The 15,854-nt window shown below is 38.3% G+C and overlaps 1 protein-coding gene across 2 annotated transcripts in view; it reads right to left on the reverse strand.

Moving 5' to 3' along the window:
- The window catches only part of sema4ba (sema domain, immunoglobulin domain (Ig), transmembrane domain (TM) and short cytoplasmic domain, (semaphorin) 4Ba), a 48,169-nt gene that overhangs the window by 28,808 nt on the left and 3,507 nt on the right, over window positions 1–15,854 (reverse strand). For both annotated transcript variants that reach the window (XM_056766266.1, XM_056766267.1), the window contains exon 2: window positions 21–418. In XM_056766266.1, the coding sequence (XP_056622244.1) occupies window positions 21–147 (127 nt within the window). In that variant the 5' untranslated portion in view covers window positions 148–418. The remainder of the gene's footprint in view (window positions 1–20; window positions 419–15,854) is intronic.

Below are 15,854 nucleotides of genomic sequence, written 5' to 3' on the forward strand. Positions count from 1 at the left end.
TGTAGGGTCTAGGCACTTACTGTACGAGAAACTGAGGCGCGGGGTGACATCATCTTCCACTGCTTGACCCCATCCAACCAGTAGAAGAATGAGGATGAAGCGGGAGTGGGTTGGGAGAGAGAAACGAGTCATGCTCAGTGCCCACATTTTGCTCCTCAGATCACGGCGTGTTCTCTCTCAGGATCTTCTGGCACTCATGAAGATCTTCTCCTCCCTTGTTTATTTTTCTTTCGCTTCGGCAGGAATCTTGTGCTCCCCTGAAGAGGAGAGGAATGCGTTGATGCGACGACCAGTGATCTTTCCCTGAGCGGGGCCTCAGAATGGTGGACTTCCAAAAATCAGGTCCTCTAGGACAGTGGAACGGCTCAAGTCAGTCTCCATGTGCTTTTGCAGACGATCACGCAGACCTCTCAGCAATCTGTAATGAGCAAGACACAAAATATGCGCATTAACGTTTTGTGCGAGATAAGATGAGAAAACTTCATTATTACATCCAAACAGCTAAGTTCTGGGTGCATAACATTCAGTCCCTCACAGTCTTGGCAGTGTCACCTGAGAGAACCGCTGTATTGGTGACCCGGAAAGCACTTTAGCTGGGTAGGTGGTCTTGTGTGTCCACCCCCAGCTGGCGCACATGAGTGTGGTGCGTGGAATTAATTCAGCCCAGTTCTTTATTACAAGCATTTATCCGTTTCTTAACGAAGTAAACATCCTCTTTATGTTAAACAAAACCCATATCCAGTCTAGTAAGGTCACATTTGACAGCACTGGGAGACGTGGGGGCTGAAACAAAGCATTTCCTACCTGTACGATAAACTCTGTGTGGGGTAAAATCGCCGAAAGTTATCAGTAAAGTTTTAGTGCCAAGAATCTCTGCATGAGCAAAAATATGTAGCCCTAAGGGGCATGCTAACAAAATATTTACTCACTGCTCTCAGCAGGGTTGTGTTTAATCGTAATGCTAATCATTAAAATCAGTGTGTGTGTGTTTATATGGGCTGTAGATATGTGATTAAATAAATAAAAGTGAATTTCCTGGAAGCACTGCTTAAGCTCAGGAGACGATGGAAAAGATCCTCATTCTCTGTTTAAACAGACCGTTTAGAGAACAGTTGTACCCACTCCTCCATAATCACCTACACCGGCATCCATCATGTGTTACATAATGCACTGTTCTGAGAACAGCTTTTCCAGGTAACGTCACACGATGCATAATTTCCGCCCTCCTGCTAAGATGACCTCATTCGCTTCCATTTCAATAAGCAACGTAAAGATATATAATACACTGAGTTGGACTTCAAGGCAAATGAAATGGATGGTAAGTAATATGAATAGTACTTGATATGTGATCTACATCTCTAGAACTGAACCCGAACCTGTCATCATACCAATATATCACTACAAGAAACACTTAACTTGTTTCCATTACTCTGGTTGTACAGACCAGCCTTTTAAAGAACCACAAAGCTGATCCAATAGCGCAGAAGAGAGTAAAGATTTAATACCAGTGATAAAAGTGAATCATTTATTTTTATGAATTGTCAACGTTAAAAAGCTAACAAATGGGGTGTGGTGGAAGAAATAGAAAACACCAGACTATGGCGTGTAACGTGTTTAAAAATCATAAAAGTAGGCTAATTTGAAAATTTCCGAAATTCATGTAGTTGTGTGTAACTGGCAAATTTGATGTTGCCTACAATACGTTGCTATAAGATTATATATACACCATATATGTCTCTAAAGATATCTTGTTTGTCTCAACCACATATTGTACCAGCTAGCCCAAGAATACCAAAAACTACCTAAAACAATATACAACACGAGTCAACAAAGTACCGCGTGTGCTTATGTTTTAAAACCTTCCAAGGCTTTACAGCTGCTTCAGAATTGAACCAACATTTTAATTTGGCACTAAACTTTAAGAGGGATTCTGCATTTACTGAACAAGTGCCAAACAGCAAGAATGCTTTTTACTCTAGTATAGACAACATGAGAGAGTACAGCACACCAGTTGACAGTCGTCTCTGAATAAAGAGAAGATAGAAACAAGGCTACTTCTCCATCTGTGAGACGGCAGAAATGCTCCCATGGGGAAACATGTGAGTGCTGAATCAGAAAACTGTTGCGTGTTCAAACAGAATGTGTGTATGGTATATAATGGCAGGTAGTATATAATGTAATTTTCAACAAATAAATACATACAAATATATTAAACTATCCTGTTAAAGGGGTGATACAACACGGCTAAAGCGAATACTATCATTCTTTCAGATGTAATGCAAAGTGTATACAAGATATAAGGTTAAAAAATGCTGTATTTCCCACAGACCGTGCATGTTTGTATCTCCTCTTTGCCCTGCCTCTCTGAAATGCGCTGATTTTTTATAAAGTTCATCGCTGTGTGCTATGATTGGCCAGTTAACCAGTGCGTAGTGATTGGTTGAATACTGCAAGCGTGTGACGGAAATGTAACACCTCTTACCATATTTGGAACATCAGGTTCCAACGCAATTGTACTGACAAGTACGCCCACCTTACTTGCGTATACATTTTGCCAGTCTTAGTCAAATCATACCACAATCTTACGTAGATTTGTGGGGGTGTGGTTACACGAGGCATTTCAGGCAGGTCCGGATAAAAATTCGCTTTAAGATAGAATGCATCTTTTGTTCTGACACTTACGTTTTTCCAATTTTACGTGTCCCATACATGGATGGGTGACTTATAACACACCAAAGGCATAGAAAAACACGTATGCGCACCATATGACCACTCAGATCGTTTGCTGTGTCACAAATGATCTTCTTAAGAACTGCTGAATTGTTAATGATCATTGTGGACATGATTTGTAAAGGCACAGAAAGACGTGATGATTACATGATGTTTAAATAATGACAGATTTATGTGACACGTACAACTTCACAAAAAAATGGCGTGATGCGTAAGAACAACACATGGCACGGTAAGTATAAAACAAACTATCGTTTAGCTGCATTGACACGGCAAGCTCACAATAAATTCCTTGCACTGAGCAAATGGATTGTTGAAGGGCATTCTGTTTATAGTCAAAGTCTTGATAATATAACATATACACAACATCCCATAAACAAACGTGACTATATAAACTACACTACATCGGTTGTCTGTGCTCTGCTAAATTGACACATTTTCATTCCTGAAATCTCAGCCCAGACAGGAGCTGTGTTTACAAGGTCAAACTCCCCTTGCCACTGACCATATGCTGGGGTTGGAATGTGTCCTGAACTGGTCAAGGCTGTGGGTTCAGCCATATTGTTGTGGGCGGCTCGATTACCAAGCGCCATCAGTTTCCTGGTGTTGGGTGTGCTGGAGTGACATCCCAGCTGACCAATGACAACATGATCCCATTAATTTGAATTTGGACAGGACAGGTGAGACACATGCGGAGCTGCAGAAGGACAATGAAGGTCTCCATGACAGCAGAGATTTTACACACACATTGAATTTCTGTCAACTGTCAAGAAGCAACAAATAAAGCGAATGCACGTTTTTAAAGGCATTTACTGTGATTAATGGGCAAATTCCTATTACAATCCCCAGTGAGGCAGAGAGATGTTTAAACATGAAGCATTTTTGCTAAAACTACAATCAAACAGTTTTAACTCGTCTTTATTTTTCTCCAATTCCTTTTCTAATTTGGACTGAATGGGATTGTTTGAATTCCAGAATTCTGTATACAAAGACGGGAGAAAGACAGATATATAAATGTTAATGATGTAAGATGTTTTGCAATATGAAAACAAACATCATTCAAAAACATGCACATACTCCTGAAGTGTCCAAGCAGGATGCTTTGCAGAAAATAAATGGTTTCTTTGCTGAATTGTAAAGTGACCTGTCAATGATTACTGTTATCAGAATTGTCTGTCTATCCCATCAGTTTTGATACAGTTAGTGCCATAAAATGGACTAGACTCAAAAATCATCATTAAAAAAAAGGACAACTAAGGGACACATAATGTCAAACTGCAGACAAAAGTATGTAAATCTCTATTTAGTCAACATCCAATAAAACTCATGTGCAATCTTTGTAAGCTCTACTAAAAATGTCTGTATGTGTTTCTCATGAGATGTAAATGTTTGTTTACAAAAACAGCAGCCCTGATGATCAGGTTTGTCAAAAGGAATTAGATCTTTTTAAAACTAGCTAGACCAGCAAACCAGGTTGGCAAGTCTAGGTTGGCAAACCAGGTTCCACACAGTCATCTAAATTATATCCTTAAGTTTAATGACACACGGAAGGCATGTGGTGTTGTGTGGGTTTTGCATCAATGGGCACAGATATGCACCCCTCGATGCAATAAAATGTTGGAAGTGTTTTGTTTATGAGTTTAAGACTCATGACTCAAGGGCACTTTGAAAAATAACCAACACATGCGTCATAGAAATACGATTCATTCTTTTTTAAATCCTTGTGTTGAAACAGTCCATTGCACACATTTTGCAAGCATTGGGATCAGATGAACATGAATCACATTCCCATCAATACCCTCATGATGTGACTCAGCAGCAGAGGTATTGCGACACCTGACCGGCACAGGAAGTGATGCTGCATTTTTGTTGTGTTGTTAAACATCGGTATCTGTTAAAAGATCCTTGGCTGTCTATGCTATATGGAAACAGTGAATCACGAAGTACAGAATATAATATTAGGAACTTTTTTTTGTACTCGTCTCTATTCTGAACCTCAGACCCATCTTAAAGGAATTAATGTCCCACTCCTCCCGGGATGATCTGACCAGCCCTAATTACATCCATATGCTCCGTCAAAGATCTTTAATAGCCTAATTAAAATCTTATTAAATAGCCAAAGCAAAATGGAAAAATGTCCGTTCTGGTTAAAAACATTTCTATGAAAAGAGCTTCAACAAATGAGCAAGTTAATTTTATAAGAAAGACCTCCAAAATAAAAAGCATCACATTTGAGCTTCATTAAATGGAGGGCCTAACTAGATAAATGTGAAATATGACTGTGAAATGACACAGGAATTTCATTACCGCTATCTCTCTAAACTAAAACGTGTCTAACGGGGACAGAGTCAGATGTGCAAATATTGCGAGCAGATTTTCCTTTCGGTCCTCACTTCAGCTTAGAAATCTCCATAACAGATGTGGGGTCTGTGAAACGTGGTACAGCTTGGAAGTGTCTGAGAAAAGACCTGCTAATACCATCATCTCTTTCTCAGGCAAAACTATATTAAAAGGAAAAGCTCCATGTGGTTAAGGTTTAATTTTCGGTGCATATTCATCCCTCTGGGTAAAGTAACATGACCCTTGATTCCAGATCAGCCTTTGATCAGCCAAAGAGTAATCGAATTATCGAAACGTAATTACACTTCCACAACGCTGCAGACGTCACAGTATTGACTCATCTTCTGATTACCCGAACACTGGTTTCAGTTTTACTTGGAAAGAAACTAAACTAAGCTGTCTTAAGAACATAAATGAAAGTACAGAGGCAGTTCCAGAAATATCAATCACGGGTATTTATTACACCGAAATTAAATTCTCAGAAAAGGATATATTAAACAGCTCCCAGATGGAGTCAGAATCACAATGAACACAGGTGGAGCTTTGCGTGTGTTTAATGTTATATTTTTTCATCTTTAAGAGTAACATTACATGAATGATCATAAAGCTTCACATTTAAGATGATACTAGTGACCTTATTTGTTAAATTATGAAGTTTGAGCAAGTTGGCAGCTCGTCTTGAAATGCAATATGGGTCAAAATTTATAGAACACTTACTTACTCACAAAACAGTAAGCTGATTAAAACTGTGTACTTACACAAAAGGAACTATGAGAATTTTGTTCCATACAAAAACTGTATTAAAAAAGTTATCAAGCAGAGATGCTCTTTAAACAATATTAAAATAGTAGTTCCCATCTATTCTGTGCTACTATTGGATGCTCTTTTTTCATTATTCAGTCATAGTAATCCCCTTTAAAGAGATTTGGTTACACTTTCCTTGAAGCTTGTATGTATAATGCATTCTAAAGAGTTATTAAAGGGTAAAATGCACTATAAATCTTCATTGTGTGTGTTGTTATGCATTATATGTAGTTGTAAAGAATTATAACCAATTTCAAATGTGTTGTCTAAAAAAGAATTGCTAAGCGTAATAATCTATCAACTGTAATAACTATTATTATAGTATAGACATTATAATGCATTAAAAGGTGGATTACAATGCTTTAAAACTACTTTTATAATGCATTATTCATACATGCTTCAAGGAAAGTCTTACCGAGATTTTTCTTCTTAATAATCCTTATTAGCACAATTTATCTCTATGAAAGAAATTTCAGACTTTAAAGCATTCACCTCCAGATCAAGATAATTCCACAAATTCCAGTGTTCTAGTACTTTTGACCGATAGTGTATATTAGTCTACTGTCTATCAATATTCAAACATTTTTATTATCGTGAGTCAACTTTATAGTGCAATAAACATACAGCGGGTTCCAAAGGTTTGGGATCACATATTTATAGGTCACTAACCACATAGGCAAATGTGTGACATCGATCATTGACTCAAAGAGTCAACGATACCACAAGTGCATGAAAAACAGAGACATTCAGATATTCGTGTTAATTTTTCAATTGAGTTTTTCACTTAAATTATACATTTTATTTTTCTCGCCTTTTTAATATACAACGGGGTCGTCATTTAGAACCCATTGCATATTAAAAATACTGAAAAGTCCAAATGTGACGCTTGTTAAAGGGACAGTTATTAGTTGACCCTTCTTTGCAAGTACCTCTGTAAGTGGATCTCCCTTAGGGGAAATAACCCTGATGACTTTCTGGAAGTGGTCTTAATTCTTGGGGGCTCTATTTCTCACAGTCCTGTATGAGCAAAGGGAGTGTCCATGCCTCATCTCATCAATAGTTTATCTATTCAGAACAGCGTCCTTTGAGATATGATGAATATAGCGTCAAACTCAAATACAAAAGGTTTTCTTGGAAAGTTCCGGGGAGATGCTTAAATCACGACCTGGGTCACATGTTTCTTTTGATGTCGGAGTAGATGTAATCTAATCTACTGAAGTACAAAGCCACAGTCTCAATACATACAGAATTGGGCCTCCTTTGGGAAAGAAAAAACTGAGGATGCAACAAATTTCCACAGTACTAGGGACATTATTCCGTTTTTGATTCAAATCTCATTCATTATGTTTTATGAACAACGATGTTTTCATTCTCTCCTGGCACAGCTGGCATGAGTGATACTCTGTAATTACTTCAGTAAATAATGCATGCAGACATTTGCTTTGATATCTACAGCTTGCGGATATGGTTGAATTGTTTTCAACCGTGCAACGTGTCTTTGCGATAAAATTGTGGAGGACCTCTGTGATGACATCTGCTCAGATGATTGTTTCAATTTTCTCTGAGAATAACTGAAGTTTACTCCGATTTTGGGGGTTTTCACATTCTTTGAAGCAGAAAAAATCCTTCCATCTGTTAACCGGACAATTAAAAGTCCAGAGTGATTCTGCTACAAAAGACCTTGCGGATTTTTCCTCCACCAGCTGGGGCCTTTCTCTCGTCATGATATTCTAGCATCCTAAACATTACCTAAGTATCTCCACTGCTTTAAATCACAAAGAACAGCTGTTTAAGAAGTCAAACACCTGTCTCTGCAAAGAATCCCAACTCCACGCTATACGAACGCAATGCATTTGAACAATTATCCTGTCAGTGGTGTTTTAAAATCATGGCAGAAGACAAACGCTCGGAGTGTTCATGCCTCGAGGTCCAATAATGATTCTCCATCGAGTTCATTTTCTTTTAGCCTAACATCAACAGAGGCAAAAGTGCACTCAGCGATTACACAGACATTCACTAATGAAGCTCTGACAGTCAGGGCATGAAGCTGTCAGCTAAGGCTGTTTGGTATATAACATACAGTACAGATATGACTTGTGGGTTTCATACGATGGCTGTCAGGGGACTGGAGAAAGTTGCGGCTTTAAATCTTTCAGGAACCATCATATAATTACAAACAAACTAGGCTGGAAGAATGCCACTGCCCTACAGCCTTACGAGTGTGCTGATCTCTTATTTATAGACTTTATTTACTGCCTGCATACTTGTCTGTGTTGAATTTCAAATAATACTGCTAACTAATAAATATATTATTGGACTTTTAAAGGTACAGCGTGTCACTTTTAGGGGATCTATGGACAGAAACGCAATATGATATACATAACTATGTCTTCAGAAGTGCATAAGACCTTAAATAATGAAGTGTTATGGTTTTATTACCTTAGATTGAGCTATTTCTATATACATACACCGCAGGTCCCCTTACATGGAGTTCACCATGTTGTTTCTACAGTAGCGCTGACCGGACAAACTGCTCTAAAGAGTGCGTTTCGTATATAAGTCATTTCCTTCTGCAAAGAAGTGAAAACGTGACAACATTTTGGTGCTGTGTCAGCCTCCATAGTGCTTCGAAAGGGAGGGGGTGGTGTGAGCCGTTGGTTGCATTTCCGCTAGATACATTGGAACTTCACACCTTTTAATGATCAAATTTAAATGTGAATTGTGTTTAGACAGTATCGCCAAATAGTTTCAAACAAATTTCCTAAACGCTGTCTGCTGTGGTTTTCTAAAAGTCTAAGACATAATTGCAGCATTCTTCAACATATAAAATGGAAAAACCCATAATCAAAAACAGACATTTAGAGCTAAGGGATTTACAGAGATTTCTATTAGGGGCCAGCGGTTTTAAAAGTTAAGCATGGATCCGAGCACGCTGGCGTTTGCGTGACACAGGTGTCGAGAGCTGGAAAAGAAGTCGGCTTTTAAAAGTGGGTCACAGTCTGCTTTAGCACTCTGTTCCTATTCCTAAATGTTTCCAATTGTTCAGTATTATCTTACCATCTGATTTGATGCATTATTCAGAGGTGGTAATATTGACCTGACAGTCTGGATGCTGATAAGGGCACTACACTGTGCACACTTCTGTGCTACTGTACTTCTGCTTCCTGTTATGCCTGAGCTGTTTGGCAGCACTGTAAAAGTTGACATTTTTGTCAACAAGGAACCTTTTATTCGGCAGCAATGCCATTGATATTAAGTTCAATGTAAAAGTGGCGAGAAATTTTTATATTTGTTCAAAAGAAAAATATGTTATTTCGTTTTGACTAATGCCAAACTAAACGAAGTATATTAACTATACTATAGTTTGGGCCTGGTCAGAACTCGCTTGCGATTTCATTGATCTCATTACCTCTATTTAAATGTGCATTATGCTTGAACAGCCAATTTATCTGAAACATCTTTCATTATGTCACACTGGTAATCAGATCTATATCTACAAAGTCATAAACAAGCCATGCGTTTTCGGCCATATGCGCACATTGAACAGTGTGTAGAAAATGTCTAGACCCCTGGGCCTTAACATATCTAAGACAGATGTTTAGGGTGCTGTAAGTGTGCTACACTCATCAATCACATCAAAGGGCCAACAACACGGTGCCCAGTCCTTCCTAACAGCCATCAATATCTCTCCCATCAGTCAAGCCCTTTCACAGACAGATAGGTTCCCACCAGTGCCTCCTAAACCCTTCAAACAGATGGACTTCTAAGTTCGTAGCCACCATTAAAAACTATTAGCAAATACCGTCACTTATCATTACGCCAGTAATAGCATTACTATTACATTAGACTCTGGGCAGTACAGCACACAACACAAAGCTTCATGTGACGCGGCATATAGCATCTAAACCATTCTGAACAACAATATGAAACACAAACAATAACGTACTGTATCCTGAGATGACCCCTCTGCATTTAGAGCTTATGCACCGAGCATAAATACTGCATTATTATGACTATTCATACATACACAATCTTTTGTATAGAGAATGATCAGACTATAATCTTAAATTTGGTGGTTTACTGTTAGGTAATAATTATCGGGAAAAGCTGCATTTAACAGATTCCTGACCTTAATCTGTAAAGGTGATGATCGTCACCTTCTCTTCCCTCAGCATCCAGCACATGATCCATTTTCTCATTCTGGTAAATCTGATAGCTGAGAGTCAATCTGAAAAGCATTTTGTGTCACCTTTTCACATACGACCAGATAAACCACACCCAGAAGAAATGTATCTTTGTCTTATTTCCAGTACAGAATATCTAAAAACCTCTGCGACAAGAATGTGGCCTATAAATTATTTAGATTTTATTATGTTTGCATTAAGCAATTTAGCATTGTTCTTGCACAGAACATTTGTTTATCCAAAGCAACTTACAGTTTACAACATTATTTGGGCTCCCTGGGGATCAAACTCCATTACTTTTGTGTTTCTTACACAATGCTTTACCAACTGAGCTCCAGGAACATACACTATTTTATAAGGTGACTAACAAATGTATTACACAAAATCAACCAATAGTTGTACCACAATTCACATAAAAATGCAAAAGAACATAACTCATTATTGGCAATGGGCCTTATTGACCTTACTGACTCTCATTATCTTTACAACTTTGCTTCGTTTTTATATGCATCTTGTTTTAAAAGTGATAATTGACCCATAAATTAACATTATGTCATCATTTACTCACCTTCGAGTTGTTCCAAATCTTTATAAATTTCTTTGTTCTGATGAACGCGGATAAAAATATTTGGAAAAATGCTTATAACCAGACAACCCCCCCCCCCCCCCGATTGACTCCTTAACTGACTTTATCTTTATTTTTTGTTGAACACAAAAGAAGACATTTTGAAGAATGTTGTACAGCAAACAGTTCTGGGGCACTTTTGACTACCATTGTATTTTTTGTCAATGGGGGGCAAAATCTGAATATAAATCTTCCAATATTTTCTCTATTTTCATCAGAACAAAGAAATTTATCCGGATTTGGAACAACTCCAAGGTGAGTAAATGATGACAGTATTTATAAAGTATAACTTTAAGGATGATTAAATATTTAAATAGAAAAGCAAAGCAGGAACTAAAAAAACAGCTTCAAATGCTTTTACTATAAGCAAAGAACCAGATGACCAGCAATTACTTTTCTCAGTTTGAAGCAACCCAAAAGTAAGCATCCAGTTGAATGTGTGATGCTGAACCAATCAAATAATCCCTAAATGGACTTGAGTCAGGGAGACTGCGGCAGCCGTGAGCCCTGAAACTGTCTGAAAAGAGCTTTTGTGGCATATCGATGAGATGAAACAAACTCTATGCTTTCATACAGGAAACAACAAATGGCCATCAATTCAATCTATGAGCATTTGTTTTTTTTTATATTTATGCATGCAAAGTCTATGATAGTATGCAACTGTACCAGCGTTTTAAGCATTTTGATTTGCAGATGGAGGGAATCTACTTACACAGTGCTCGTGGTGTTTAAAAAGAAATCGGAGGGTCATCTGGGGCTGTTACGCTGGCATATCTAAACCACTCAGCGTGCTGCGTGCAAACACTGACTGCTGGGTGATCTCATTGCGGGCGGTTCAATAAAGCTTTCCTCACTCCAGGGCCAAAGAGTGCAATGTCACCCAGGCTGTGGCATCTCAATCATGTCTGTGATCCAAACAATCCCTTGCAACCCAGATATTTAGACTAAATTCCACTCCACGCACAATCGAGTCCTAGACGACGGGCTCTGACCCTGGAGGATGGCCTGACCCATAATTAATAGGGCCAACTTGGGTCATGTCAATCAAACTGGCAGCACACTAGCAGAATTATTTGCTTAGAATTTGTAAAAATACGCTTTTTACTTTATCAAGAAGCTTTTAGATGTGAGATGCCATACTGACTGTTTATCATCATTATTTGGTCATTCTTTAAAAATAAGATTTGGTAACACTTTTCTTGAAGCATGAATGAATAATGCATTATGAAAGTAGTTTTAAAGCATTTTAATGCACCTTTTAATGCATTGCAATGTCTTATAAATAATTGTTATTACGGTTAAAACATTATAACACTTAGCAATTCATTGTTACACTACACATTTGAAATTGGTTATACTTCTTTAAAACTACATATAAGGCATTACGACACACATGATGAAGAATTATAATGCATTTTACACTTTAAAAACTCTTTATAATGCATTATACATACTTGCTTCAAGGAAAGTGTTACCAAAGATTTTTTGTAATACAGACATCAAAATATAATGGTCTACAAGGTCTTATAATTTTTTATAAATGTATATTGTAGTAGAGTAGGGGGAGCGAGACCGTGGTTCGAGTCCGGTGAGTAATTGTGAATTAGCGCCAGCTGTGCGCACACCGGGCTCGAATCACGTAGGAGATTGGGAGCATATAAAAGGAACGAGCGACCGGACCGTCGAAGAGAGAGGACCGGGCCCGAACTTGTGTTATGTTTGTATTTGTATTTATATTTATGTTCTGCTCGCCGGCGGTCGTCCGTGAGGGGCCGCCGGCTGTTATATTACTTTATTAAATGTTTTGAATGTCTTCCGGTTCCCGACTCCTTCCTTTTTCTTTTATGGAGATTTATTACATATATATATGTCTTATAAACAGATACTGAACATGTCATAGAAGGAAGTCACAGACGAATGTTGTATATAACCCAAGCTGTTGTGGACAATTCGACGGTATTGTACTATTTCGCTTCGTTTGGCACAACCAAGCTTTCCTGGTGTCTATAAAGACACCACAGCTCAAGCTGAGACGTGACGAAACAGGTCGATTCAATCCATTACAAAAACACATTCCAACACACCTCCTCTTTTTAAAGTTGCTTCAAGAAAACTTTTCATTAACCATTTATTTAAGACTAATGGGAGGGTTTCGTATGGGCATTGTGAGATTCACTTCTAAAGGAAGGGTTTGTTTTTAAAAAGGAAGTATGGCAGTACATGGTTTAGTTTCACCTGGAGGTGTAACTCTGTTTGTAATCCTATAGTAACTGCACCACCCAGCTCAGGTTATACAGGTCACAGTTTATGAAAACCAAATTGTGGGTTTCTGGGATATGAATCTGATATGTCTGTGCCAACTGCCAACTAAACCAGAATCACAGAGCTGATCAGTCTTAAGATCCATAGCAGATTGTCGAACACCTTGAATGCAGCCATGATGCCAGGAACAATAAACAAAAACCGTGATGAGTGGGTGATATTGTATAGAAGGCTGGTCAGGGCAGGTCCTTATCACTTATATCTCCAGATTATTCTAACGCAAAACAAATTAAGATCACAATCGCTCTGTTCCTTTGAATATAAAACAAGCAGGAAACTGAACAACCAATTATTTTCCCTTTCCCAAATTCTGCATCAGAAAGGAACTAGAATCATCATTTTGAATATGAATGAATACATTTTAACACATTAAAGATGTCACAAATATTACATGGTTTGATTTAACCAATAACAGGATGGGGCTGATGATGCAAAAATAAATAAATAATAATATAATTAATATATACGATACAATATATACAATACAATATATACGATACGGTACAATATTATATTATATAATTTTAAATTGATTTGGGGAAATCCCCATTTAAAAATGCTTTTATAAAAGATGTAAAGAAAATGAATGATACTTGCCAATGTATAGATGAAAATCAACAAAGCCTGTTAATAGGAATAAGTGTGAGAATTTATTTTGTACTGTTGTCAACATCTAAACCAGGTGCAAGACCTCAGTCCCTACAAACATGCCAACTTTGGTCCACTTTAATAAATAATGAATCATACAAAATCCCGGCTCCCTCACTTTCTCTCATCCCCTTCCATTCTTCCTCTTCAAACACAAGTAAGGCCTGCTCGGACCGTATTGCACTACTCATGCAGGAAGCTTTCAGCATGCTGTTGGCATAAGAAGTTCTGTTCCAGTATGCTTCGCTTCACACTGTACAGTTACACACAAGGGTTTCTGCATAGGTGGATAAAGGTGGACTCTTGTGGCCATCTTGGTCAGAGATGGACCTGTCATGAAGGTTCAAGTGTATAAGTGTAAGGAATGTTTAATGCGGTGCAGCAGAGCGAGGTGGGCTTAAAATCAGGTAGAAATACGGTGTGATATTCCACAAAGTGGTGGAGGTGCTTTTATCTGAGATCCGGACCGTCCTCATCTCTGTGATCCTACATCTCTGCATACATGTGATCATCCAATAACTCATAAATAATTCTGTCGGCTTAGATCAGATATCAGAGCAAAAACAAAAGTAGCGTGGCGTGAAAAGCGTTTAGTTGGAGAGGAGCTGTTGTGTTGTGTGAATCTCCACGCGGTCATGGTGAGGTATGTTTGGGAAGGTCGGAGAAGCCATTAGTGGGGGAGAGGGCACAACCTGGAATGCTTTAAGAAGATATCGGATCACGATGTGCATGTGTGCGTGTCAGAATGTGTGAACGCTCAGCTTGTCTCAAGTCTATCAGCTTGCAAAATTAATTAATGTCATTTTTAAGCGCCTTAAATTACAAATGAAAACTGATGTATGCACAAATACATGCGCACACACAATCTGTGTCACATTCTCAATAGTATAAGAGTCACGGACACGCTTCACCACATGCGGCCCGGCCTGTTTAAAATAGACCTGCATAATACATGTAACAGAAGGAACAGGTGTGAAACAGAGGAGGTGTCAGTGCGTGCGTGACACACTAAAAAAAAACAGACATTCTTGCCCCTTCATATGTGCGCATGAGCATTAAAACTGATTCCAGAGGCTTGTTCTGCTTAATATATTATACAAGCCCACTAACTCTTTCTTGCTCACGTGCAATCTCTTGTGGGTCACAAGTCACTAACTGTCTCAGAAACAAGCACGCAAATACTGAGCTTTGGTCTGTTTCCAACTCCAGAGTCAGTTCCCATATAATGCCCCTGGGAGAAACAGTTTGACTGGGAAAACCGGAGGGGGTCCTCTGACGTCCTTTAAAGACGCATGTTTAAAGACTTCCCAACAGCGAGTAAAAACACAGCGCCTCGTCCCCCCTAGGCTTTAAGTCATGATAGTTTACGAAACAACATGACCTCTGTCAAAACTTCTGTTCCCGCTGTCTGCCTACATGTATTGCAACAACAGTGTGAGATGGCACCAGTGACGCAGGCTTCATTTAAACATTATGGAGGCGTACCCTTGTCCATAAGCCCCCAACCCACCCCCCCCCCCCCCCCCGATCACAAAAGAAACTATGTGCGTGAGTCAGTAACACAAATGACCACAGTCAAACAAATAAACTGTAGGAATGTTGGTGGCATTACATGGAAATGCTGGATTCTTTTAAACCAGCTCAAGCAGGAAGGAGCACGAGTTGAAAGGACATTGGCAAAGTCATTTTTTTTGTTTCATTTAAGTCAGATAAAGAAGAATTTGGTTGTGTTGACATATGTAAGCTGTGAAATCACACGGCTGCTAAATGGTAACAGGGCAATTTCACGCAAAGTCAACTTTAAGATAAAAAAATTGGTCAGATTTCAATATTTAGGGGTTTAATACCCGCGTATGTGAAGTCACTTCTGAGGTTTTTTGTCGCATCCATAAAGGCCCATATTTCTCAAAAATAGGCATGTGAAAATTTAAATACAATCACTGTTTTATGTTATATAAAGAGCCATGTTTTCTCCATTTGTTAGGTATTATTGCTTCAGGTTCTGTATATTTTAATTCACAAAAAACCTACAAAGGATGTTGTCTCTCAAAAACAAGCATCCTTTTTTGCCACATGACGTATACATTTTTCTCACTTTTAAAATATAAAACTTGTACATGGATTCATATTTTTCTCATGTCTGGAGTCTATTATCAGCGGTTTATCAAAATATAAACAGATGATTCAATACATTTGCAATA

This window comes from Triplophysa dalaica, chromosome 14, assembly GCF_015846415.1.
Source record: "Triplophysa dalaica isolate WHDGS20190420 chromosome 14, ASM1584641v1, whole genome shotgun sequence".
Taxonomy (NCBI): Eukaryota; Metazoa; Chordata; class Actinopteri; order Cypriniformes; family Nemacheilidae; genus Triplophysa; species Triplophysa dalaica.